At 50.3% G+C, this 23,711-nt stretch overlaps 9 protein-coding genes across 9 annotated transcripts; 5 read left to right on the plus strand and 4 right to left on the minus strand.

The window, feature by feature from the left end:
- Window positions 1–716: 716 nt before the first annotated feature.
- On the minus strand, window positions 717–1,399 carry M436DRAFT_83279 (uncharacterized protein; the record flags this gene model as incomplete). Its single annotated transcript, XM_013570552.1, has 2 exons — window positions 717–1,121; window positions 1,208–1,399. The coding sequence occupies 2 exons, from the start codon at window positions 1,397–1,399 to the stop codon at window positions 717–719; spliced, it is 597 nt and encodes a 198-aa protein (XP_013426006.1).
- A 1,150-nt stretch (window positions 1,400–2,549) lies between these two features.
- On the plus strand, window positions 2,550–5,145 carry M436DRAFT_50394 (cora-domain-containing protein; the record flags this gene model as incomplete). Its single annotated transcript, XM_013570379.1, has 3 exons — window positions 2,550–4,759; window positions 4,816–4,975; window positions 5,032–5,145. The coding sequence occupies 3 exons, from the start codon at window positions 2,550–2,552 to the stop codon at window positions 5,143–5,145; spliced, it is 2,484 nt and encodes an 827-aa protein (XP_013425833.1).
- Window positions 5,146–6,629: 1,484 nt separating this feature from the next.
- Window positions 6,630–8,452, plus strand: M436DRAFT_74091 (uncharacterized protein; the record flags this gene model as incomplete). The annotated part of the gene is made up of 3 exons (XM_013570553.1): window positions 6,630–6,843; window positions 7,064–7,177; window positions 7,236–8,452. The coding sequence occupies 3 exons, from the start codon at window positions 6,630–6,632 to the stop codon at window positions 8,450–8,452; spliced, it is 1,545 nt and encodes a 514-aa protein (XP_013426007.1).
- A 2,005-nt stretch (window positions 8,453–10,457) lies between these two features.
- Window positions 10,458–11,195, plus strand: M436DRAFT_50521 (xylanase G1; the record flags this gene model as incomplete). Its single annotated transcript, XM_013570403.1, has 2 exons — window positions 10,458–10,626; window positions 10,687–11,195. 2 exons carry the CDS (start codon window positions 10,458–10,460, stop codon window positions 11,193–11,195), a joined length of 678 nt encoding a protein of 225 aa, XP_013425857.1.
- Window positions 11,196–13,095: 1,900 nt separating this feature from the next.
- On the minus strand, window positions 13,096–15,241 carry M436DRAFT_50424 (uncharacterized protein; the record flags this gene model as incomplete). The annotated part of the gene is made up of 2 exons (XM_013570388.1): window positions 13,096–14,916; window positions 14,969–15,241. 2 exons carry the CDS (start codon window positions 15,239–15,241, stop codon window positions 13,096–13,098), a joined length of 2,094 nt encoding a protein of 697 aa, XP_013425842.1.
- A 944-nt stretch (window positions 15,242–16,185) lies between these two features.
- M436DRAFT_83284 (dipeptidyl-peptidase III) lies at window positions 16,186–18,348 on the plus strand (the record flags this gene model as incomplete). Its single annotated transcript, XM_013570554.1, has 2 exons — window positions 16,186–17,781; window positions 17,833–18,348. The coding sequence occupies 2 exons, from the start codon at window positions 16,186–16,188 to the stop codon at window positions 18,346–18,348; spliced, it is 2,112 nt and encodes a 703-aa protein (XP_013426008.1).
- Window positions 18,349–18,870: 522 nt separating this feature from the next.
- On the minus strand, window positions 18,871–20,197 carry M436DRAFT_74095 (uncharacterized protein; the record flags this gene model as incomplete). Its single annotated transcript, XM_013570555.1, has 3 exons — window positions 18,871–19,096; window positions 19,153–19,329; window positions 19,392–20,197. 3 exons carry the CDS (start codon window positions 20,195–20,197, stop codon window positions 18,871–18,873), a joined length of 1,209 nt encoding a protein of 402 aa, XP_013426009.1.
- Window positions 20,198–20,630: 433 nt separating this feature from the next.
- On the minus strand, window positions 20,631–21,525 carry M436DRAFT_65166 (Clavaminate synthase-like protein; the record flags this gene model as incomplete). The annotated part of the gene is made up of 2 exons (XM_013570476.1): window positions 20,631–21,153; window positions 21,200–21,525. 2 exons carry the CDS (start codon window positions 21,523–21,525, stop codon window positions 20,631–20,633), a joined length of 849 nt encoding a protein of 282 aa, XP_013425930.1.
- Window positions 21,526–21,710: 185 nt separating this feature from the next.
- On the plus strand, window positions 21,711–22,582 carry M436DRAFT_50324 (DUF814-domain-containing protein; the record flags this gene model as incomplete). Its single annotated transcript, XM_013570365.1, has 5 exons — window positions 21,711–21,783; window positions 21,839–21,879; window positions 21,941–22,067; window positions 22,123–22,376; window positions 22,436–22,582. The coding sequence occupies 5 exons, from the start codon at window positions 21,711–21,713 to the stop codon at window positions 22,580–22,582; spliced, it is 642 nt and encodes a 213-aa protein (XP_013425819.1).
- Between the last annotated feature and the right edge of the window lie 1,129 nt (window positions 22,583–23,711).

The raw sequence follows: 23,711 nt of genomic DNA on the forward strand, positions 1-23,711 counted from the left end.
GTCCGCGATGCTGGGCGTGCTGGAGAAGACTCTTCTGCAGGCAGAGCGTAGATAACGTCCGCGATGCTGGGCGTGCTGGAGAAGACTCTTCTGCAAGCAAAGCATGGATAACGTCCGCGATACTGGTGTTGCTGGAGGCTTCCTCTTGCATTGGCAATGATAACCAGAATGCCGAGTCCGATATTGATTGTTGCAGACAGTTTGATGAAGGCGATGGGGTAAAGTGCCCAGGAAGGCTCTAGATAACGTCCGCGATGCTGGAGAGGATGAAATACTTCAGATATTGGATATGGTAAGAATGTCGATAATTCATTGCTTCGTCTTCTTCGTAGGCTCTTCTAACACGGTCAGTTTATCATACCTCAACAGCCGATACAACTTACCACTCTTCAGCGACTCCCCTTCCCTTTTCTTGCCTGCTTCCGGCGTACTGGGCCGAGAAACAGGAGGGGAGTCGCTGATGAACAGCTCATCCTTGGACTTTGGCCCCCAGTGCACCTCTCGAAAACCTGAACACTCTACCCCGTTCTCTACCCATACATCCCACACCGTCTGAACGAACGCGAAAGTTGCTGACTCGGTTGAAGACATCTTGTAAAATTGAACAGTATTGGGACAACAATCTTGGACATTCTGCCGGGCGAAATTCTCTACATTGAGGGGTTTCATCGCTCCTTCCCAAATATCAAACTCGACCTTCCTCATTCTCCCCAGAGTCATTTTGTAAGAGTCCTGCCGAACAAGTATCTGATATCCTCGATAGCCTCGTCTTGCAGCTTGTCCTGCTCTCTTGCTTTCATCTCTTTCTCCTCGGCTCTCTCTTGTGCCTCGTATTCTTCAATTTCAGCTAGCTCACGTTCTTGAGCTTCTTGCGAACGCTTCTGAAGCATCTTTTCCCATTCTCCCTCGACCTTGATAACACGCGAATATTTCTGGTACATCTCCACCATGAACTCGTGGAAGTCATCGTCATATTCTGGTAGGTCGGCTTTCTGATCTTCTTTCAAATCGTCCAGATGCTCGCGCAATTCTTTCAACTCTCTGTCGACCTCTGCATCCCTGTTTGGAGGCCACAGAGAACGTGTGTTGCGCCACATATTCTCGGCCTTGTAGCGCTGTTCCTGTTTATGTGTCAGCGCTAGATCGATGTCTGGAAATATGCTTGATTGAACATGATGTAGGCCAAAGAGCGGCATGTCTCACTTACCTCAGCCTCATACCAGTCGTTCATAGAGTCTGCGAGAAGAATGGTGGCGTAGATGTGTTGCCATCTCGATAATCTGTGCTCGAGCACGGCGCGAGTCGCAGCTTCAGCCTCGGCGTATCGCTTCTCGTTGAGCATGTCGACGGCCATGTCGATGCGTGCGTTCATGCCGGGTACATCGTTGAAATCGGCCATATTGAATTGACGAAGAAAGATTTTAGAAGATGGGATGCGCAGAAGGAAAAACAGAGTTGAGTTGGAAAGAGCGAGTGAGTGAAGACGAAACGGTATTAACGAAAACAGTGAGTGAAGAATTTCAGATTGCGCGCTCCTCCGACTCAATCAGCCTATCCTCAAGAACATGTCACAAACACAGCACTCCAACGGAAGAGCAGACTCTAGGCTACTGTCGATCTACACCGTGCGCCACTCATGGGCTCTCTTTGGATGCTGCTCGGTGTGGGCAGTCTCTGTGCCTTTTGATAACATCTTATCTTCGAGGTAGAACGAACAGAGCTGTAGACCCTTCTCTCACCGTATGTCCTTAGGTGGCAGACATAGGGCTTGTGGAATGAAGGTCTGGTCGAGATGTGCAACACGAACCGAAGCCTTTCATTCGACAGGGTCACGCTCTCGGCATCTGTCACGGGGACAAGAATGGGCCAACAACAGCTGAGACACGATTATGAACTACTACAAATATATGCTCGCATAGTCTGAGGAGGCGGTTCGTCGCTCACAGAAGTGCAGATTTAATGCTCTGCATTGGTGCATTGTAATCAGCTTTCGTTGGTTGATAGCAATTTGGGCGTAGAGGGCGAGATCCAAGCGCACGACCGTGAAGCATATTCAACAAGCAACCACAAACGTGTGTCAGATTCTCATATACGCTTGTGCTAAGGAAGACTACCTAGCAAGTTCTCTTGTGGTACAAAAGGCTGTATTCGTCACTCTCCTGCCATGAAGGTCTGCAGAAGCGTCTCGATGTGGAAACTCACAACGCTCTCAGAGCTACAAGTATGTTCAAAGGAAGCCTGTAGAGGCAGTCGTGACTCAATGGACGCTAGACTATCTCTCGAGAGTACTGTAAGCTTTTATATCTATGCGCACGTGCTGTGGTACCTAATCGGGAAGCGAGCCAAGAATATTGAAGCGGGTGAAGAGGCAGGAACGACGACGTCATGCCGAAGATACGCACAGACGTTCTGTCACGAAAGGAAGGAACAATTGAGGTGGATGATCACGCCCTAAGTTACTCTTTTCCTGCACGCATAATTGTTAGGTCTGTCAACTGACGACAATGGATCCGCGCAATTCAATCGCAGACATTGCCGGCCCGGCTGCCATGGCAAAGCCAAAGGTGCCGCAAAAGTCTTACGCCTCGGCGGTGGGAGAGGAACCAAGTTCGACTAGAGACGGCGCAGCAAACTCGACAGCGGGCGGCAGCAAGAAGAAGCGCCATCGCGCAGGCAAAAAGCGTCGCAACCGCAGACAGAGCTTTGCTGCTCCTTCCGAGTCGACTGTTGCCGAACGTGACGATGACCAGAACCAACGACCATCGCTAGCCACGACGCGACCATCAAACACCCAAACCAGCTTCTACCGCCTCAAGTCGGCCGCACGCAGCAATACCAGTCTCGAAAGTGATGCGCTTCTCGACCACCGTGAGCACCAACCCATCCGCCCCCGTCGAGGAAGCATTCAACAACCTTCGAGGAACCAGGGCGGTCTGTTCCCTCGCAACCACCGCAGCTCACAGCATGCCCAGTCGAGTCCTATGAAGCCTCGTCAGATGCACTACAGTGATGATGACGACGAAGAGGCCGTGACTGATCGTACCCCTCTCATCTCTCAATCCTACTACGACCGACCTCCAATCGAACGCAACAGATCTGGTCACCGCGCTTACGGTGGTACTCGCCGCAGACAGTCGGCCACGAGTCACACATCAAGCAAGAGAGCCAGGTATCCGAGCGGTAGCGACGACGACTACGATGTCAACAACCCTCCGTCAATGCCAGGATCCCCCAAGTTGGGCACCCTCGACGATGTCATGATCGCTCAGGAGTTCTCAGGCTCACCCTCGTCCCAAAACCGTGATGCCGTCATCAACATTGATCGTGACAACAACTCTGACCGTTTCCCTTCGTCTTCTCCACCGACCCCGTCTGCCGAAACTCGCAGACGTACTCTTGCCAACCTGGCTGAGAACGATGTGTGCTATCCCGGTAACATCGCAGAGTCAGAAATGGGCGAGGATGATATGACCCCAACTGATCAAGGTCAACGCCGCACGAGTCGTCGCAGACGCCACCGTCAATGGCCAGATCTCGAGGTTCTGGACGAATGGAGCCGTATTGAAAAGGAGGAGAGAGACCACACCGAGCAGATTCGCTCCAAAAAGATCAGCGAGCCTGTCATGGTTGGTGGCCGCCTGCGTCCTGCAAAGACTCAATGGCACCGCGAAGAAGATGACGCGCCATATCGCTACACCTACTTCAACGAAACCTTTGATGGCACTATCCATAGCAGGACTATTTCCGAGCTCTGTCAATTTGGTGCCACCTTCCGTGAGCTGTTCAACCCTGAGCCTCCAGAGCTGAGCGATGATAGTAGCTCCGATGAAGAAGACCACCCGCCACCAGAGGCACCTTCTGGCCGAGAATCAAGGCTCAGTTCGATCGCTGGCGATGGAAAGGCCCCGGATCGTTCTGCTTCCGCAACCCCTGCTGGTTCTCGCCCTCGTGTACTCAAAGACAAACGCTACGGCCCTCGCCCTACTTTCTGGCTCGATGTCCTCAGTCCTTCCGAGACAGAGATGAAGATCCTTGCCAAGGCTTTTGGTATTCATCAACTGACTGTTGAGGATATCATGATGCAGGAGCCTCGCGAAAAGGTCGAGCTGTTCCAGAGCTACTATTTCGTCAACTACCGCAGTTTCGAGCAAGACAAGGATAATGAGGAGTACATGGAGCCCGTGAACATGTATGTCGTTGTCTTCAAAGATGGCGTCATCAGTTTCCACTTCTCCATGACCCCTCACCCTGCTAATGTTCGCCGTCGTATTCGCCAACTTAACGATTACATGTCTCCGACAGCAGACTGGATTTCCTACGCCATCATTGATGACATTACAGATGTGTATGCTCCTTTGGTCCAAGTCATTGAAGATGAAGTAGACGAGATTGATTACGAGATCCTTGCACTTCATTCCTCCGAAGAAAATTCAGATGACAAGGCTAAGAATAGTGCAAAGGCCAAGGAGCTTGAATACGAGAAGATGAACAAGGTCGCAGGAAGCGATACCGCATCCGAAAAGGGCGAACGCACGGCTGGCGACAGTGGTGGGGACATGCTCCGACGCGTTGGAAACTGCAGAAAGAAGGTTATGAGTCTTTACCGTCTCCTTGGTAATAAGGCCGATGTCATCAAGGGTTTCGCCAAGCGATGCAATGAGCATTGGGAAGTCGCACCCAGGTCTGAGATTGGCCTGTACCTCGGCGATATTCAAGATCATGTCGCAACCATGACCGGCAACTTGTCACATTACGAAAAGTAAGTCATAGCTGTAAGACGTCCATGCCATTTAAGGTCACTAACATTTAACCTAGCCTGCTTTCGAGAGCCCACGGCAATTATCTCGCCCAAATCAACATCCGTATGAACGAGCGTGCAGAGCAGACCAACGACGTTCTCGGCAAGCTCACCGTTTTGGGTACCATTGTCCTCCCTATGAACATTGTCACCGGCATGTGGGGAATGAACACGAAGGTATGCTATATTAGCTGCACGTCTGGAGTGAGCACGCAAGCTAACTATTCTCACAGGTACCTGGACAAGACGGTGAAGATCTGACCTGGTTCTGGGGCCTCACAGCAGGTCTGTTCGCTTTCGGATTGATCTGTTATTTCATTGCCAAAAGAGTTTACGGTCTTGTCTGAAAACGTCCATGCATTGTCGACCAGGACACGTACGCAAGCAAGATGCGCATTGTTGGCACATAGTACGTTCTTTTCTCCCGGGGTCTCTATTTCAACCTAAGTATTATTATCAATCCTATGACAAACCAAACTAGCACTGAGCGTTGCATTGCAGCAGTAGTCAGCTGCCGAAAATTCTTCTTGTTCTGATGTCGTACACAAACAGACTATCAAGAACCGTCATGCATGGAGAGTGCGTATCAGGTCAAGCGGCCCGACGATGTTGACCTGCAGGAGACGACACAGCTCCTGACTCAGGCCTTGTCTACTTCCCTTTTCGATAGCCAATGCTTTCCAGCTTTTCCAGTACCGGCAGATCACTACCACCTGAGTGCCGAGAGGATAACCATCACTAGGATGAGATGCCCAAAGGCGCAACAGACAGGGCTGGGCCTGACTCCGATGCGCATCTTCACATGTATGAAACGCATCCGCGCTGCGCCTACGGCAGTCGTTGGGACTTCTATCGACGTGTCGATACCGATCATGGGGCACCGAGGGCCGATCTGCCGCTGTTGTGTTGTGATTCTTCTCGGACAGGTGCGGGCCGTGGGGTGCGCAGTTTCGTGATATGCAAGCCATGGCCCCAGTTCCGCAGCGTCGGGTCATCGATCTGCAGCCACACGGAGGATTATCAACATGACTCTAACCAATGTCCTTGGGCCATCCATCCAACTACCCTTGTACTCAAAACAGGAATTCGCCGGGGAATCCAACGCTTCGATTTAGCTGCATGTCACACCTCGATAGCGTTGAAAGATGAAGAACACCTACCTCTGTCTGGCTGGCTCTGTCACTCAATCCGGCACAGAAACCCTTCTACCGCGAGAAAGTGGATATGGAATACCCAAGCCTGGTACAGACATTAGCACCGAATCCCAGGCCCAAGGTTCGCATACTCAAAGGCAATAGCATTTGGAATGGCTGCTTTACTCCACGCAAATCCTCCTTTTGACAGCCTTCCCGTCACGAAAAACGGGTTACCGTGCATGACTCGCAGGCCTTACTGTCCACAGACCTGGGAGTGCCTTTCCTATACTTACCTTGGCAGGCATTGCAATTGGCCCGAGATTGATCTATTATCATGCAAGAAGAAGCAATGTCTTACACTGGCTGTCGGCGATTTTCTCCTGTCTGAGGCTACGAGAGCTTATCCTCGCTCACGTTTCGGGGATAATGCGTCCTTTGCTTCTGATACTGTGGACACCAATAATTACTTGTAACTCAAGATCGCATCTGTCAGTGTGCGTAAGCATTGGCTGTATTGTCTGTGTACCACCGTGCATTTGAGATGCAGAAGGTTCGGCTTTCTCACCATCCGTGTGTACATCGAAACAAGCCACCGACTCAATCCATCCATCTTCCTTATATGCTCTCCTGATTCTTACTTCTCACATTGCGTGATACTGGATGAGCTGCTGCTGCTTTATGCTCTACTTTGCCCTATGACTTTCAGCCCAAACGTCAAGACGGAACATCAGTCGTCGATACTTTCGGCACCCTGGAATCTTGCCACTCAGCAACCCTACGAGCGTCGCAGAGCTGATTCCGGAATGGTGGATCCCTCATCGTCACCACCGATGAGAGCTAAAGCTGAGCCTATGGACAGCTTGAGTCCAAGTACCAGTGTTGAGTTGCATAAGAGGAGTAAGACTGGTTGTGCGTATACTCATTTTCCGTAGAAATCCGAGACGTTTGCTGACTTTCGTGCAGGCAAGACTTGCCGACGACGAAAGAAGAAGTGCGATGAGGCCAGGCCGGGATGTAAGTTTCCATTGTCTTACAAGATACAACACATTATGACTTTAGTCTTGCGCTGGTTCATGTTGTGTTTAATGACCGCTTGACGTGTCCAGTCGCTAGATCCGGAGGCTATGAGATGGATCGTCTGCTGACAAAGTACCAGGCCAGAATTGTGCAAAGAATAATATCCTCTGTGGCGGGTATGAGATGAGAAAACCTTGGAAGAAAGGAGCTCGCAGCAAGAACTCTGGTATGACATGTCGTCAGTTGCGGTAGACCGGATGAAGAAGCTGACAAGTCGAATCCAGCCCTGATCATTCCGGAACTACCGCATATCATCAGCGCAGTAGACGACCCTCTAGACTCGCAGCTCCTATCTTACTTCATCACCCACGCCGGCTCAGCCTTGGATATATACTCCGAGACCCACAATCCATTCGACGGCTTCGTGATCGACGCCGCCCTGGCGAACACTGGCCTTATGCACTCGCTACTCTGCCTATCCACATCTTGTTTGCTCATTCAACAACCAGCGCTGGCGCAAGAAATTGTCGTCCGCCACAGCCACCACTTCGACCAGGCTGTAGTCACGCTCAGAAAGGCCGTTGAAGCCTATAGCTCAGACACATCCACACAGCATGCAGATTGCATTGTGCTACAAACGACGCTGCTCGCGCAGGAAGCCATCATCACAGGACAAGTGAATGGTAGCTATCGATGTCACCTGTTCGCTGCACAGCAACTTATCGACTGCTGCGGGCACTTGAGCGTCGACGTGCAGAAGTTTGCTCGTCAATTCCTGCTGTATCACAATCTCGCCAACACGATCTCCTGCCTGGACCCCGTCAACCAGACTCCGACATCGCTCCAGCAGACTGAAACAGTGGATCTCTCGAACCCCGTCTCGGAGGGTTGTGTAGACGGAATCTTGCATGGCCTTCTCGAGCCAATCGCACACATACGCCAGGTCAGAGATGGAGTTCGCTTCCATCGCCAGACGCAAAACTCGAGATGGTTTAAGGACGAGCGCCTGCTGAGCTTGGCATTGGGAGTTGAAACACAGTTACGCACCTGGCAATCCCAATTGCTACCCAATACACCCCAATACTGGTGCTCTCTGGCGTATCGGCAAAGCGCCTACGTCTATCTTTATCGCACCATACGGCCCTCTGCACCAAGTCAAGGCCTGGCTCAAGTGGTGGGAGAAGGCTTGTCCTACATTTCGCTCGCGTTGCGGGAAGTCACCAAAGCGAATGGAGAAGTAGGAAGTTGGGTCAGCGGTGTTTTGCTGCCACCGCTGTTTTTGCTGGGCTGCGCTGCCTGGGATCCAATGCAACGACAAGCAGTCATGAACAATTTGGAAGACTTGCATGCATGTAGACAAGGAGTAGGGACTGTGCATGCGAGAGCAATACTTGGGGAAGTGTGGGTGAGGATGGACGCAGCTGGACAGGGCGCTGGTGATGACGCTTGGGATTGGGAGAAGACGATGAAGGATATGGGTATGGATGTCTTGTTGTCATGAATAGAATCTACGACTCTCCTGCTCTCGTTCTCGCTTGGTGATCTCTTTGCTTGTTATTCCTTTGGCCCAAGTCTCGGAGGTTTGTGGTAGTCCTGTTGATCATTAGTATGCAGTCCTGGCATCCGCAGAACAAGTTTCGAGAGGCGACCTTGATGGCGAAACCGATGGCACGTGTTGTGGATCACCGCCTCCGGGGGATTAGGTAATTGGATCCTTTCTGTCTCCTCATGTGTGCAGAAGGTCTGTCGCAGACGTAGTCCTCGAGATGCAGGAGGCTCTTCGAAGTCAGAAGCAGAGAGCAGGTATCCACCAGAGACTCTTGCCAAACGTCAATCTCATCCGATCTCGAAGCAAGAGATGCACGTGTGTGCTTTGACTGCCGAGAGGTCGAAGTGGAACAGACTGCTCGCCTGAAGCACAAAAACACTCAATTCACCCACGACCATCACAGCGTTGACACTTCCATGTCGTCGCAGAAGCAGAGTAGATCAATATACTTCAAATCTCCTCCACTCCGACCATAAATTGCTCTTGGTGTGGTCTTTGGGTGCGATCGAGGCACCGATGGCACACTTTCATATGTAAAGTTTCGTAGAGCATGTAGCTATATAACTGTACAGTGGACTCTAGAAACATGACAGTAGTCATTGGGAAGCAATAAATCAAGGGTTCTCTTTGTATATGTATTGAATCCTGAAACTCTCTATAGCGAGAAACTCGCTCACTACTCTACTGTCGTACGAGGAGTATGGCAGTCACGAGATCCGGCACACGGGGAGGCAGCGGAAAAGCAGGAAAGGGGGTTGTCTTCGCGCCAGTACGGGTGAGTTTGAGATGCAGCCGCTAAGGGGGCTGATGCTTGCAAAGCGCTCTGCCCTTGTCACAGTCGCGGTTTGGAAAGTTGGGTTTTGTGGTTCGGTGGCTGTCAGTTTGAGACTTGGACCCCATGTTCAGGGAGATTGACGTGTGTCTTGCGAATCAAGAGTTTCATGGATTGAGCTCGGTATTCGTCTGTGGCCGAGGACGTCGAGGTGAGAGATATCGACAGCATGGTGATCTTGTTGTAATCAGCTACAGTTTTCGAGACACACCGAAGTGTTCTCATGGAGTCAGTCTATACCGATGCAGAGAGTAAATTTCTCAGCAGCATCATATTCAAAGAGATTCTACACAAAGAGTTGTCGTTCGAGATGAATGCATGCGATTGGCTGCTCGGAAGCTTCTCGGCCGCGACTTCTGTTTCAAACTTGGCGATGTGAACATGTTTCTCCCTGCACCAACTTTCGTGATTGAGAGCTTCCAAGAGCGATCATTGAGGCATTTTGCAAGGCTGAAACCAATCTTGGAAAGCTTACGAAAGCTTGGGGATCCGATGAGACAAAATCAGGTGGCTCCTTCCTGTCGAAGACTTCGTCACCTGCACTCGCACACCAGCGGAGTGATCGATTGATGAGCCCACAATGACACACGGTCTTGGTAGCAACGGGCGGATTTCACTCAGAGCTACAACTTTGACAACACTTTCTTGACAGGCTTCGATACGAGCACAGGATGCTTTAACAGCTGCTTGAGACGAACTTGTGGACACGGAGAAGACCGATCAGGCTGAATTACATGATTTAGTACTGGAAGCAGGGACATACAGGCGATCCCGACACATCAACCCCGGACTGGTCGTTGCTACTATAAGAATTTACAAAATTGGCAGTGAGGCTCAAGCAGCAAGTATAGGCTTGTGCTTGCTTCAAATGAGTGGAAATTTGGAGTGAGCTTGGCACTCGTCTGAGTGTTACAGACGAGCGTAACGAGCTCAACTCGACATGTCGCCATCCTGATGAGTTCAGTTCCATGGTCTGGGCCAGATCTACAGAAGTAAGTCTGATGCAGCAAAGACATATTAGAAGACTAGGTTTCCCAGGCATCTCTTCTTTCTTGTTCATCACACAAACACTTTCTCTTCTCTTCTCAATTCAAAACCACCATTGTTTTACGACACACCGCAGACATGCACTTCACTTCTCTCCTCGTCGCCGCTTCGGCCCTCGTCACTGCTCTGGCAGCACCTGTCGCTGAGCCCGTAGCTGCTGAGAACGGCCTCTCCTCGCTGGTCGAGCGCTCTACCCCTGCTGGCACTGGCCAGAACAACGGCTACTACTACTCCTTCTGGAACGCTGGTAAGTTTAAACTTTGTCTCTGGTTGAATCTTCAACAATCAGTATACTGACAACAATCAGGCGGCGGTACCGTCAACTACAACAACAAGGGTGCAGGCGAATATTCGGTCTCATGGCAAAAATGTAATAACTTTGTTGCTGGCAAGGGCTGGTCCAAGGGCACCACCCGCAAGATCAACTTCAAGGGTACCTACTCCCCTCAGGGCAACTCTTACCTCTCCGTCTACGGCTGGAGCAAGAACCCCCTCGTCGAGTACTACATACTCGAGTCCTACGGTACCTACAACCCCGGCAGTGGTCTCCAGCACATGGGCACCGTCACCACCGACGGTTCCTCTTACGACATCTACAAGGGTGTTCGCACCAACCAGCCCTCCATTTCTGGTACCGCTACCTTCAACCAGTACTGGAGCATCCGCAAGAACAAGCGTTCTTCTGGTACCGTCACCACTGCCAACCACTTCAACGCCTGGGCTAAGCTTGGCATGAAGCTTGGTACCCACGACTACCAAATTGTTGCCACTGAGGGTTATCAGTCCTCTGGTTCCGCTGACATTACCGTCTCCTAAGCGGATCGCGTTCTGACGGTCTCAAAGGGGTGTTGATCATTCCTCTCTTGTTTCTTCCCCCTTGACTACTATGACCTAGGGTGGACGTTTGAGTTGAACTTTTTTCTTCAAATCTTTTGCATCTTGCAGCATTCGATCTTGCATGATATAGAGGATTATCTAAGAATTCAAGATTACTTTACGCGGACGCGCCTGAGCACATTTCGCTCCTGACTTGATTCTTGTGCATGTGTTCGACAATAGTGAGAATGCCAATTGAGTAGTGCCGAACCTCCATGCTATTATTGACTTCGTCTGGACTTAAATCCCACTAATCTCGTACACCTACCCATTTGCACGCCTGGGTGAGAGGAAGGGTAAGATTTCGATGGATGATCGGTCGTTCCTTCCACATTCAAACCTGTTTCCCCGTATGCAAAAGTTCGTCACGCTGTGGCTGTGAAGATGCACAGTGATCTTGTAAATTGGATTGCTCCCATCGGAAAATGATAATACACCGAATCCGCGTGGACATGTCTCCGAGTCAACGTCTGAATCTGAACACAAAGACCTATTCTTAGCCGTTTAAGATGTCAGCCAACAAACGTCTGAGACTCATGTGTCTTGCTCTCTGCAGGTCTTGCTCTATATAAAATTCTGCTGCATTGTCTCGTGTGAGACATGCTGTTCTTCCCGAGTCCAATGCATTCTTTGAACTTTTATATAAGTCTAGAGTACGGTCCCTATGATCGACCATCTTGGACCACAGTCAAACTATTCCGATAACCCCCAATCCAGCGACATCAACAACACAGGACTAAAACACAGTATCAACCACGAACATTCAATCATCAGCATCCACCAGAAAATACCCACACACACCGATATTCAATTACCCATACCGAATCACCACTCGTTCTCTCAAACCACGAACGACCACCATGCCCCGCTTCCCGCACTCCTCCAACTCTCACTCCACCCTCCCACCCAACTCCCTCGACATTCCCTGCATCATCTACTCGCCAAATCAATCCTGTCCCAGCACCCCTCTCACACCCTTGGCACATGGCAAAGAGATGGCTGCAGTTATACGTTCAGAGTCTGCTTATTGGAGACCTATCTATGAGGAGGAGGAGGATAGAAGAATTCGTGCTGAGGAGTATGGGATTTGGTGAGCGGGTTTTTATGGTTGGTTGCGATTGAGGTGGTGATTGGTTAGAAGGAAAGAGAAGGACGAAGGATAGAGAAATGATGGATCGGTATCTCATAAATGGTTGGAAGTTGCGGGGTACTTGGGTAGAAAGCTATATGTGGTTTGTTAGAATATTCGATTGGTGTTACGCGCGAAATTGGTTACAGAGAAGGATGCGACTGATATGAATGGTTGCGTGATCTTTGATGAATAGAGTCCCTCTCGCAGTCATGTGCTGAATCCAAGACGACGTTCGGCGTCCTGGGGCCTAAATCGAGTGCAAAAGGAGAGATGATGCTATCTAAATATCGATGACATTCTGGCCGCAAGTCTCATAGTAACTCAAAGTGTATGGCCTGGTGGTAAGTCAGTATCCTTCTAAAGGATAGCTAGCCGTACATCACTAAAGCCGGTCTAGAAACAGAGAGAACGTTGTAAAAGAGCTTGGAAATATGCTTATCCATAATTTTAGGATTGATATTTTGTGGACTATAGAGTAGCTACACTCGGAGGTCCGGTCTAGTGACCTTACCAGGGATCTCATCTGAGTAGACGTTTTACGTACCCTTTGATCAATCATAGCTAAATACGTGAAGACCATCAATGTTACGGAGACGAGGCTGTCCGGACAAATGGTCAAGCGGAAGTGTCATGCAAACAGAGCAGAGAAGAAACATAAGTCGTTGAATATGACCATCTATATAATGCCTGGTTTTGTCCCGAAACTCCTTACAGCTTGCTACCAGTAGTGGTTTTGCAGCACACATCTCCTTCTTTGCCCACAATACCTTCAACAGTAGGCTGCTTGTGTGTCTCACTAAGCAACGTACTCTTGTTGAACTCCTGGGTACTCGGCGGCACATCCAAAGCAGGGTTTCTATCGAAGAAGTTGACTGGCTTCAGACTAACCTTGATAATCTCACAAGGCATGACAGGGAAGTCTTCGATTCTCGGGATGTGGTTGATGCCGAATTGGACAAACACGACAAGATCTTCATCGACAATGTTGTCCTTGCGGTCAGCCCAGGTGCGTACACCAGTGCCGCCGCGAGATTGGTTGGTGTATTTGCCGCCAGCGTAAAGTTCGCCGTCACGGTGTTTGACTGCGTAAATGTTGCGGTCGGAGAATTCAACGCGCTTGTAGTTGAAGCTTTCCTTGTCGGCGATACCCTTTTGGAATGGAGGAGCGTGAATCTTGTAGGCGACTGGCTTGTTGTTGATGGGGTTGAGGACGTTGGCGTTCTGAATCTTGAAGGTGCGGTTTGTGTCTGGGTTGAGGTCGTAACCGCCAGATTGCGAGACGACGGTTTCTTCTGTGTAGTAGCCTGTTCCGTGAGGGTTGAAGTCGCTGCGAGGCATGGGCAGGGCTTCATCATACACGAGGCGGTTGGAGTGTCCATCGATGGCGGGATCGACACGAAGGGAGAAGATATGTTGGTGGTGAGTGGCGAGTACACCAGGGTGAACCACTGTTCCCCAAGGGACGCTGATGCCGTCATCGATAGGCTGGGTCGAAAGGATACCAGTAGCTCTCACTTCATAAGTCATCTCACCGGCCTGGTTGAACATGAAGGCCAAGATGTACTCGTAGTTTGCAACGGTGATGATGCTCTGCAGAACGAGCTCACGGTTACGGACGACAGCAGCACGGCCGGTCCTGTAGTTGGTGTGCTTCCAGCCGATGCCACCATCTTGCTCGTGGACACAAATGACATTGGGCATCTCCTCAGCCTCACCCTGGTCGTTGGCCACGGTTCCAGAGAGGTACTGGATGGAACCAAGACAATCGCATCCGAGTTTCAGGTCGTTAGCCATGACACCGGCGCCAACATCACCAAGATCAAAGGCAGCCTTCTTGTGGAAGGGGTGACGAGGGTCACTGTAGGGAATGGACATGTCCGACAGCGATAGACGGTAAAAGACGCTGCGACCGTCGTAACGGACATTGTAGAGAACCATACCCTCTCTTTGATTGAAACCGACACGGAAGGACCACTTCTGCCAGTCGAGAGTGTGTGATGTGCCTTCCTGGGTAACGCTGAAGCTGGCGCCTTCAGGTTGCAGGACCTGGAGAGGCTTCAAGTCGGTACGCAGCTTCTGAGCCTCAGGAATGTACTCATTGGCATGGACAGGCTTCCAGGGCTGTGTGGGCTTGATGGTGTTGTCCTTTCCGGTGGGCATGATATCAATGCGGATGACCTTACGTTCCACAGCGCTGAGAACAGGAGAGATGGCGAGAGGGAAAGCGTAATGGTTTGAGTCGAGCTCGTCGGTGTTCTTGGGGTCACGCATGTACAGGAAGCACTGGTACATGCGTTCATCATCACCGACACCGTCCGAGCCGTAGATCCAGGGGTCGCAGACAACAGCAGTGCCTTCGGGTAGTTGTAATTTGGCAATCTCTGCTTGTACACCCTCGTCTTCGAGAGCCAACTTCTCAATGTCCAAGATTTCTTCTCCATCTCCTGCCGCGTGTACGTTGGGTCCAAGTCTGACGTTGCTTTCGACTGTTGATGTCGTCAAGTTGACAATGGCTTCGTGTAGTTTGTTCTAGTTATGTGATCAGTGTCTGTACTATTTGTCTGGGCAGTGAGTCGCTTACGGTCTTGCGAATGTAATAAGCAATTTGGACCCTGCGGTCAATGCTGGGCAGGCCTTGACCCTTGAACTCTGCTTCCAGGAAAGGCACCATCTCGGCCTTTGCGGGCTCCTCAAGTGTAAGGACCTTGAATTGAAGGTCCGTTTTCTCGGGCCATTGGTTGCGGATGAGGGAGGCTGCTTCATGGATTTCCTGTGCTGACAGTGGCGCAAGTGGGTGTGCCACGATCGACTTGGACGTGCGAACGGGCAGTGATGTGCTGTGTTGGAGAGACATTATGGATATGTGCGATACAGAAAGACCAGCAAAGAAATTTGTGACGGCGGGAGGATTTTATATAGGCGAGGGAATGGTAGAAAGATAAGACCATGCGGGTGGCACAGTGGAGTCGATCTGCATCAGGGTCAGCGGGGCTCCTAGGCCTATCTCCGTATACCATGACAATTTTTGAACCATGTCTTGGCCGCCAAATCCAGATTCCGGGTCGGTCAAGACTGATACCTCACTGGATCAGTGATATCAAGTCTGAGCGTCTCTGGTCGCGAATAATGTGTCTGCTCAACCCTCTTGGGAGTATTCATGGACATTCAATTCGCCTGTCAACCGGATCTCAAAAGTTTTGGCCGACCCCACCATGTCCAAATCGAGCAAGTCCATGCGAAGGCTCGCATGCACAGCGTTAAGCTCGTTCCCCACTAACACGCACTTCTTGGCCGAAAAGAGTAGATAAAGTGAGAAAAATTGTCGCTACCCTAGACGACACGACGTTATCGGCGAATGAGATTAGAAGTTTTGACTACTGGTCAAAATTTTGCGACAGACATACCCTGTCAGCATTTGCTATCTAGTATCGTAAGCATGATTGGAGTGAGATTGGGAACTGGACTCAGTCCAAAATTCTTCTTCCGCCAGGCGGGCTGCATTTTGTCTCAAAAAGGCACCTTCGAGTGATTATGCTCGCACCCCTTGTGAATATAAGCTTACGAAAGCCGAGACTCAGGACCGTATGGTTTGATAGCACTTCGAAATCAGAGCCAGTCTAGTGTCAGTATCGTCTGTGATAATTAGCCAAAATTTCATATGTCTGAAGGTGACCCTGTTCGGCACAGATAAGCCGAGATGCCGACTTCAGGCAGCAACCCCAGCGCTTTGATGCAAGGTGTCAAGCGGACAATACGACAAACGTCTACAACAACTCGGTCAATCAAACACACAACAACATGGATCCAGCAAAGAAGAAGCAATATCTCGCAGACAGCCCGCCATCTGTCGTGCCTCTGGCTATCAAGCCGCATTTCGAAGCACTTGGCAAGACTGAGCAGCTCTATTCGCACCACATCAGTAGGGCTTGCTTCGCCGGTACTAGAGTTGTCCTCAGACAAGTGTCCCCCGAATCTGAGCCTATATACGACTTCATCCTGAGTCTGCACAAGCACTGCGATGGCGACTACTCAAAGCTCAAGTCCGAGACTGGTCTTGATGACCAAGAGATGAACGACTGGTTGCACTATGCTGCCCAATTCCTTGGCAATGCCGGAAACTACAAGTCGTTTGGTGACTCCAAGTTCATCCCTCGTCTGGCACCAGAGAAGCTTGCCGCTCTTGGAAACATCTCCAGTGCATCCAAATACTACGAACTCTGCAAAGATGCTTTCTACGAGACCAAAGTCGAGGATCTCATGCATCTTGGCTACCCACCTCAACATCTTACGACTTACTACCCAGACTCTCCCGAGATTACCAAGGACGAGATTGCCGCTGTGGCAGACTTTGTCAAGGCGAATGGAAATCTGCTACCTGAGAACACCCGTCTGAAGAAGCTTCCATCTGGAGACTTTGAACTTCTTATCGCTTCTGCAGAGACTGACCCTGCCAAGTCCGACAGAGATGTCCCAGAATCTTCGTTCACACTGGATGCTGAGTCTGTCAAGGACAAAAAGATTACGCTGAAGTACGGAGATCACTCCAAGGAGATGGACAAGATCGCCTCCTTCCTCGCTGAGGCCAAGAAGCACTCCGCCAACCAGTACCAGAGTGATATGCATAGCGAGTACGTCAAGTCCTTCAAGACAGGATCCATGACCGCTCACGTTCAATCACAACGCCACTGGATCAAGGACAAAGGACCTGATGTTGAGTCTAATATTGGCTTCATCGAGACCTACCGTGACCCCCATGGCATCCGCGGAGAGTGGGAAGGCTTCGTTTCCATGGTCAACAAGGAGCGCACCAAGGCTTTTGCTCACCTTGTTGCCGAAGCACCCAAGAATATCAAGAAGCTTCCCTGGCCCGCTGAGTTCGAGAAGACATTCGTCGCCCCTGACTTCACCGCCCTTGAGGTTCTCACTTTCGCTGGATCCGGCATCCCTGCCGGTATCAACATTCCCAACTACGACAGTGTCCGTCAGGATCCCGACGGTGGTTTCAAGAATGTCAGTCTGTCAAATGTTCTCTCAGCCAAGCCCCCAAACGAGAAAGTCCCCTTCATCAAGGACGAGGATATGGAGGTGTATCAGAAGTATGCGGACAAGAGCTTTGAAGTTCAAGTTGGACTTCACGAGCTGCTCGGCCACGGCTGTGGAAAGATCTTGCAAGAGACTTCGCCTGGAGTGTACAACTTTGATCACAAGAACCCTCCGATCTCTCCTGTCACGCAAAAACCGATCACTTCCTACTACAAACCCGGTGAGACTTGGGGCTCTGTCTTCGGTGGCATGGGTCCCAGCTACGAAGAATGCCGTGCTGAAAGTGTAGCTATGGCCTTGATTCCAGATTACAGTATCCTTCAGATCTTTGGTTTCGGAAATGGCGAAGAGGTATGTCAGACCTGAGCTCAGCTGAGTCTTCTTGCTAACTTTGACACACAGGACCTCTACGGAGAAGCTGGAAATGTCCTTTACGTCGCATATTTGACAATGGCACGCGCCGGTGTAGCTGCTCTTCAGTTCTACAATGTCGAGGCTTCGAAGTGGGGCCAGGCGCATATGCAGGCCCGTCACGCCATTCTCAAGGTCTTCCTTTCCGAGCCAGACTTCTGCAAGCTCGAGTACACCAAGGACGACCTCAGCGACTTGACCATCAAGCTCGACAGAACCAAGATTGCCACCCACGGTCGCCCCGCTGTTGAGAAGTTCCTGCAAAAGCTTCAAGTCTACAAGGCTACTGCAGATCTCCAGGCCGGTAAGGAGTTGTACGAGGGTATCACCAGTGTGGATGAATGGTTCGCTACCAAGGTCAGACCAGCTGTCTTGGCGGCAGCTCCCCCCCGTAAGGTCTTTGTTCAAGCAAACACTTTTATCGAGGGTGATAAGGTTGTTCTTAAGGAGTATCCCGCCACTCCTGAGGGTCTGATCCAGAGTTACGCTGATCGTGATTACATCTGAGTGAAATATGTGAAGAGTTATCATCGATGAGAGCATAGCGTTCCAATAACATAATTCCTTGTCATCAAAAATAAGTGTGCATCTACAAAACTTTGTATCGTTGCCACGTTTCTCAATTCTTAGCATGAATCGCAATAGCGCGTGGAAAGTGACAGCTCAGCAATAAGGCAAAAGAAGAATATTGCAGCGAGCGAGAGTCGAACTCGCGATCTCCTCACCAGCGGCACACGATTCCCGAAGGAGCAAGCAGTGCAAGGGCACGCAGTGTGAACCATCGCTTGTGTTTGCAAGACGATATTGCTGAGGCGTCTTGACCACTAGACCACCGCTGCATTTGTTGGAATTGATGAACTTTGAACAAACATAAAGGTTAAGGGGAAGAGGGGAAGGGAGCTTTAGCATTGGAAGCAGGCAGTGGAAGATGTTTGATAGATGCGACTTCCTCCACCACTGCAAATTCTGCACACACGCGTCTTTCCCTTCTTCCAACTCTCGGCAGCGTGTTGCAATTCGAGCAATGATCTAGCCAGCTATCGTCACATCAGGTCTCATGATGTGTTGGATCTGCTCTTCATCTTTCTCCGCTTGTTCCAATCCTTTGCCAGCCAAAAACGCCGGACCCATGACTGAAGACTTGAAGCCCTGGGGGAAGTACTTGTCTCCCTCATCGCCGGGGATGGGTCTGCCTGCCGACCAATCTAACCACGATTGCAGACACCAGCGATTTACGAATGTTGGCTCGACGTACCTATGTCACATCATCAATTGAGGAATCTTGGTGAGATGTGGAAGCAGAACACTTACCAGGGCTCTGTGTCCCAGATCAGTTTGTAGATCTTGCCATGGGAGTTGATATCGTCGGCGATGATCTGTTTGCGTGAAGCGTCTGGTCTGGGTAGAGTCAAGTGTCGAAGCACTAGTTTGCGAGCAGTGAGTCCTGTGTCGACTAGCCACTGCAACATTGCCGGCGGGTCTGGGTATCTGGTGTCAAGCACGTCAGTAAAACACTCTCACCATCCAATTCATCAAAGTAAGCGACTCACAGCATAGCCCTCCTCAACCTCGTATCCATCAACGCACTAATCACCTTCCTCCCAGCATCCTTGAACGCCACCGGAACAGGATACAACAGCATCTCAGTCGTACAATCCGCAGTCTGCTTGTTGCTCTCCGCAGGCACCATGTATTTCTCCTCATACTCTTCCACCCAAGCCTTCAACTCCTCAGCAAACACACCTCCATGCTCCCATCCCTTCTTTCCGCCAGGCAAGCAGGAAAAATCAATCTTCATACCCTGCCCAACCTTCAACCAAAACAGCCCCATAGCTGCCGCTTCCATCTCTGTCAATTCCCTCCACTCGTGTTCATTGATCCAGCGTATCGGCTCAAGCAAAAACAAACTCAACGTATACAATAAATCGTCATTAGAAATTTTGCTTCCATACAGCGAGTGCAGAAAATTCGTTCGCGCCAAAGCCTCGCTGGATCTAGCACTCGCAGGCGCATTCTTTATGATTTCAAGCATGAGTACCGAAGTATCTGTCATGCGCTTCGAGGCGTGTTTTGCAGTGCTCAACTGCTTTGTTTGCATGAGCAAAGAAGAAATCGAGGGAATGCCATAGGTGCGGAATAATGCGAATTCCAAAGCTTTTTGGGCGAGAAAGGGAAACTCGAGTTCGAAAATGTAGAGTTGGATTTCTTGGGCTTGGGCGAGGGTGATGGAAGAGAGGGGTTTGGGGTTGTATTGGATGTGTTTTTGGTGTTTGCGGGAGTTGCGGAGGTAGAAGACGGTTAGGAGGTATGTTGCGCCCAGTGTGCCTAGCACTTCTGGCCGTAGGAGGAAAGACATGATGGTGAGTGTTGGTTTCAAAGAACCATGGAAATGGGATGTCGAAAGGGTTTATCAGATATATATGTATGCCAAATAGATGAAACAGCTGACTCGGAGTTGGGTGCCTGGTCTGACTCAGGTGGGGCTGGCTGGACGCCGCCAAGGAAAATGGTATCAAGCAAGTCATATACGCAAAGTGTCAACAGACGCATAGTTCTTTTGATCAACAGGTCGAGCTTATCACTTTGACTGCTAAGACTTGGGCTTCCGTCCATAATAGGGACGGTTGCAGGTGCAGAGGTATCGTGAATTTGCCTGTTTCCACTCAATTATATGGAGTATATTCCGTACGAGAATATCTACTCGTTGAGATGAGTAGATGGCAGCTCTGAGATTCAAGGCGGAACATATAGTACTACATCGGCTGATTCGAGTCCAGCCAGTCACAAAATCACCTAAACCACCAGTTCACGGATCCAATCATACCCTGACCTACACCCTTGATACTGTGCCACCATCCCTTCGGAATGAACAAACCATCCCCTGGACCAACCTCACATTGCAGTCCTTCATCTGTCCAGAAAGAGCCAGACGGTGGCTCCCAAACAGCTTGTTCGAGTGCTGCTCGCTCAGCACCTTCCATCATCTCTGCGCCCCTGATGGTCGCGTTTGCAGCTCCTCCTATGCTGTTCTGAACGTGATGGAAAATGGCATTGCCCAAGTCAGGTTTGAAGAGACGGACTTGCTTTCTACCAGCCAGTTGAACGAACAGATTAGGATTAGGATCGCGGTGCAGAGGTGTGTAAGTCGGCGCGCGGCCCAACCAGATACTCGTGTCGTAAATGTCGCCTTTGCCAGCTTTTGATACGAGCTCTGGCGTGGGTAGATCCTCCAGCAGAGAAAATGGTAAATCGGAGAGAGAAGCCTGCGCCAGGTAGATACTAGCTTTTGTTTCTAGCTCAGAAGCACTACTCCTGTGTCAGCGAGAGCAGTTTGATATGCAAATTAGATGCATCATACTCGAGGAAGAATTGAAGGGATTGGTGAATTTGCGCGAACTTGCCGTCTTCGTTTGTGATCTCTAGTGGAACAACAGCTGAACCCCATCTCTTCAGATAAGCAGTGTTCAGATGACACCGCGCAGTATGCTCTGAAGATTTATGAAACCATTTCTGGATAGCGGGGATCGACGTGAACGACCCTTGAGGCAGAAGATGTGGTACGGCGGGAACGAAGGCCTGGTCCCGGAATGTCTTCAATGAGGCGTCTGGAAGAATGGGTACAGCACGGAACGAAGATACCGATGTTGAGTAGTGTCGACTATGTCGCAGAAGATTTCTCAGCATGACCAGTGTTCATTGTCGAGACGATCGTGATGTGGTAGATGGAGATTCTTAGAATCGAGACAGGGTCATGACCAGCCGAGGCGCCGGAAGCCCCGCCAAGTGTTCGCGACTTGATCAGGCCTTTTTATTGTTCGCTCATCTTCGGACAACAAGACTCGAGTATCGCGTGACCGCAAGAAGACAAGATGGTCTACTACTTCACAAGCAATGTGACGTCCCCGTCGGCGTACATCTACATGGGCAAGGACAAGGTCGAAAGTCAGCATTGATTCGTCGCATTCAACATACGAGCAAGTCGCTGACTGGGCAAGAGACGAGGACTTGATCGCATACGGCTTCGAAGAGGATGTCTGGGTACGGCCGGTCGATACACAACAATGTCAGGCACGCATCGTCTGACTACCTTTCACCATAGTTCCACGTCGACAACCTTTCCAGTGCTCACGTCTACGTCCGTCTCCCTGATGGAGAGTCATGGGAGGACATTCCCAAGCTGCTCTTGGAAGACTGCGCTCAGTTGACAAAAGCAAACTCGATCGAGGGTGAGGACGAACATCTGGAGCCTACAAGAGAGTGCGACTGAGACGGCAAACGCAGGCAACAAGAAGGACAACATCACAATCATCTACACCCCGTGGTCAAACCTGAAGAAAGATGGCAGCATGGCCACTGGCCAGGTCGGCTTCAAGGATCAAAAGAAGGTCAAGCGCGTCTATGTCGCCAAACGCGAGAACCCCATCGTCAACCGCCTGAACAAGACAAAGGTCGAAAAGTTCCCAGACTTTAGACAAGAGAAGGAAGACAGGGCTAAGGAGCTACGAAAGAAGGATCGTTCGGTCATTGCTGAAAGAGTGCGTCGATCCGTCTTCCGAGGCAAACGAGAAACACTAGCTTACACCATCATCAACAGGCAAAGGAAGAAGCTCGTATTGCACGAGAGAGGAAAGAGTTGGCATACCAGAGGGACCACGCCTACGACGACTGGAATCAGGAGGAGCAGGTCATGGCCTCCAGTAACCAGAACCGCGATTCGGACTGGGAGGACGATTTCATGTGAGGACAGCCGCTTCTTTAAGATAATGCTTGAAACCAAAAAGTAGTAAGTCAATGATTGGGCCATACCCATGCACAATCGCAACTTCCTGGAATGCTGTATCTCGCTCATGTCCGACGACTTATGATAGTGCTCCGGCACACTACAACTAAGCTGGCGATTCAAGCACAGTAGTAGATGGTATAGTCCACTGCAGTCAATGTGTCTCTGGTAGCAGAGAATTAGGAATGGGTACACGTCCTTCTGGGTCCTCCGCCTTGCTATGCGTCGGACCGACGATCCCACAACATTCCACATACGACCAAGGGACCGGAAATATAGTCACTTGTTGGGTCTCTGATTGACTGTTTCACAGAGGATTTCCGTGCCGCATATGTTTACTTGGGCGGTACGCGATCGCCCTGTGACCTGTAGCGTGGGAGGCTTGATTGATTCTGGTCACTTGCAGTGCCATGGTTCCTAAGTCGCATCTTTGTTGAAACCTCAGACCTCAAGTCAAGGGTGGTATCAATAACAAAGCGACCTCACTCCAAGATCGTAACTTTATGAATAACATCTTTATGACCTTTGGATCTGCAATGTTGAATCCCGTCAAAGCTCAGGGCCAAGTCCCCGTGAAATCTAACATACAATGACCCGCGGTCGCCACTTCTCTACTCAGATGCACATGAACCCGTGTCAGCAGTTTTATACGGAGAGTAGATTGAACTTGAGATATGGCCAGAAGTCTTTGCACGCAGCACTGTTGAACTCAAGGACAGAAGTATTGGCCATGGCAAATTGCGTTGTCCTTGCCCGTCCATCGACTGAGACAAACTCGCGAAACACCTAATATTCATCACACTTATCAAACTCTCGTCATCAAGGTTGCGTGGACTCAAGGTCTGGTCACCCCGCTTGTCCTCAAGATCCAGGTCTCTCAGATCTCACGTGGTGCCATACCTCAAATATGTACCAAAAAATCATCGGGACAGGCCGTCGAGCTGGTTGGCTGCCATGGCATCATGCCAGATCGCAACGGCCCTTTGCCATCTCAGTTCCTAGGAATGCCTGGCAAATTCCAGAAAAACGTCAAAGCGAGCCGTATAGAGACAAGCATCCACAGTCTCGTCTTGGAGAATATGAAACCATG

Source organism: Aureobasidium namibiae (assembly GCF_000721765.1).
Source record: "Aureobasidium namibiae CBS 147.97 unplaced genomic scaffold scaffold_12, whole genome shotgun sequence".
NCBI classification, from domain to species: Eukaryota; Fungi; Ascomycota; class Dothideomycetes; order Dothideales; family Saccotheciaceae; genus Aureobasidium; species Aureobasidium namibiae.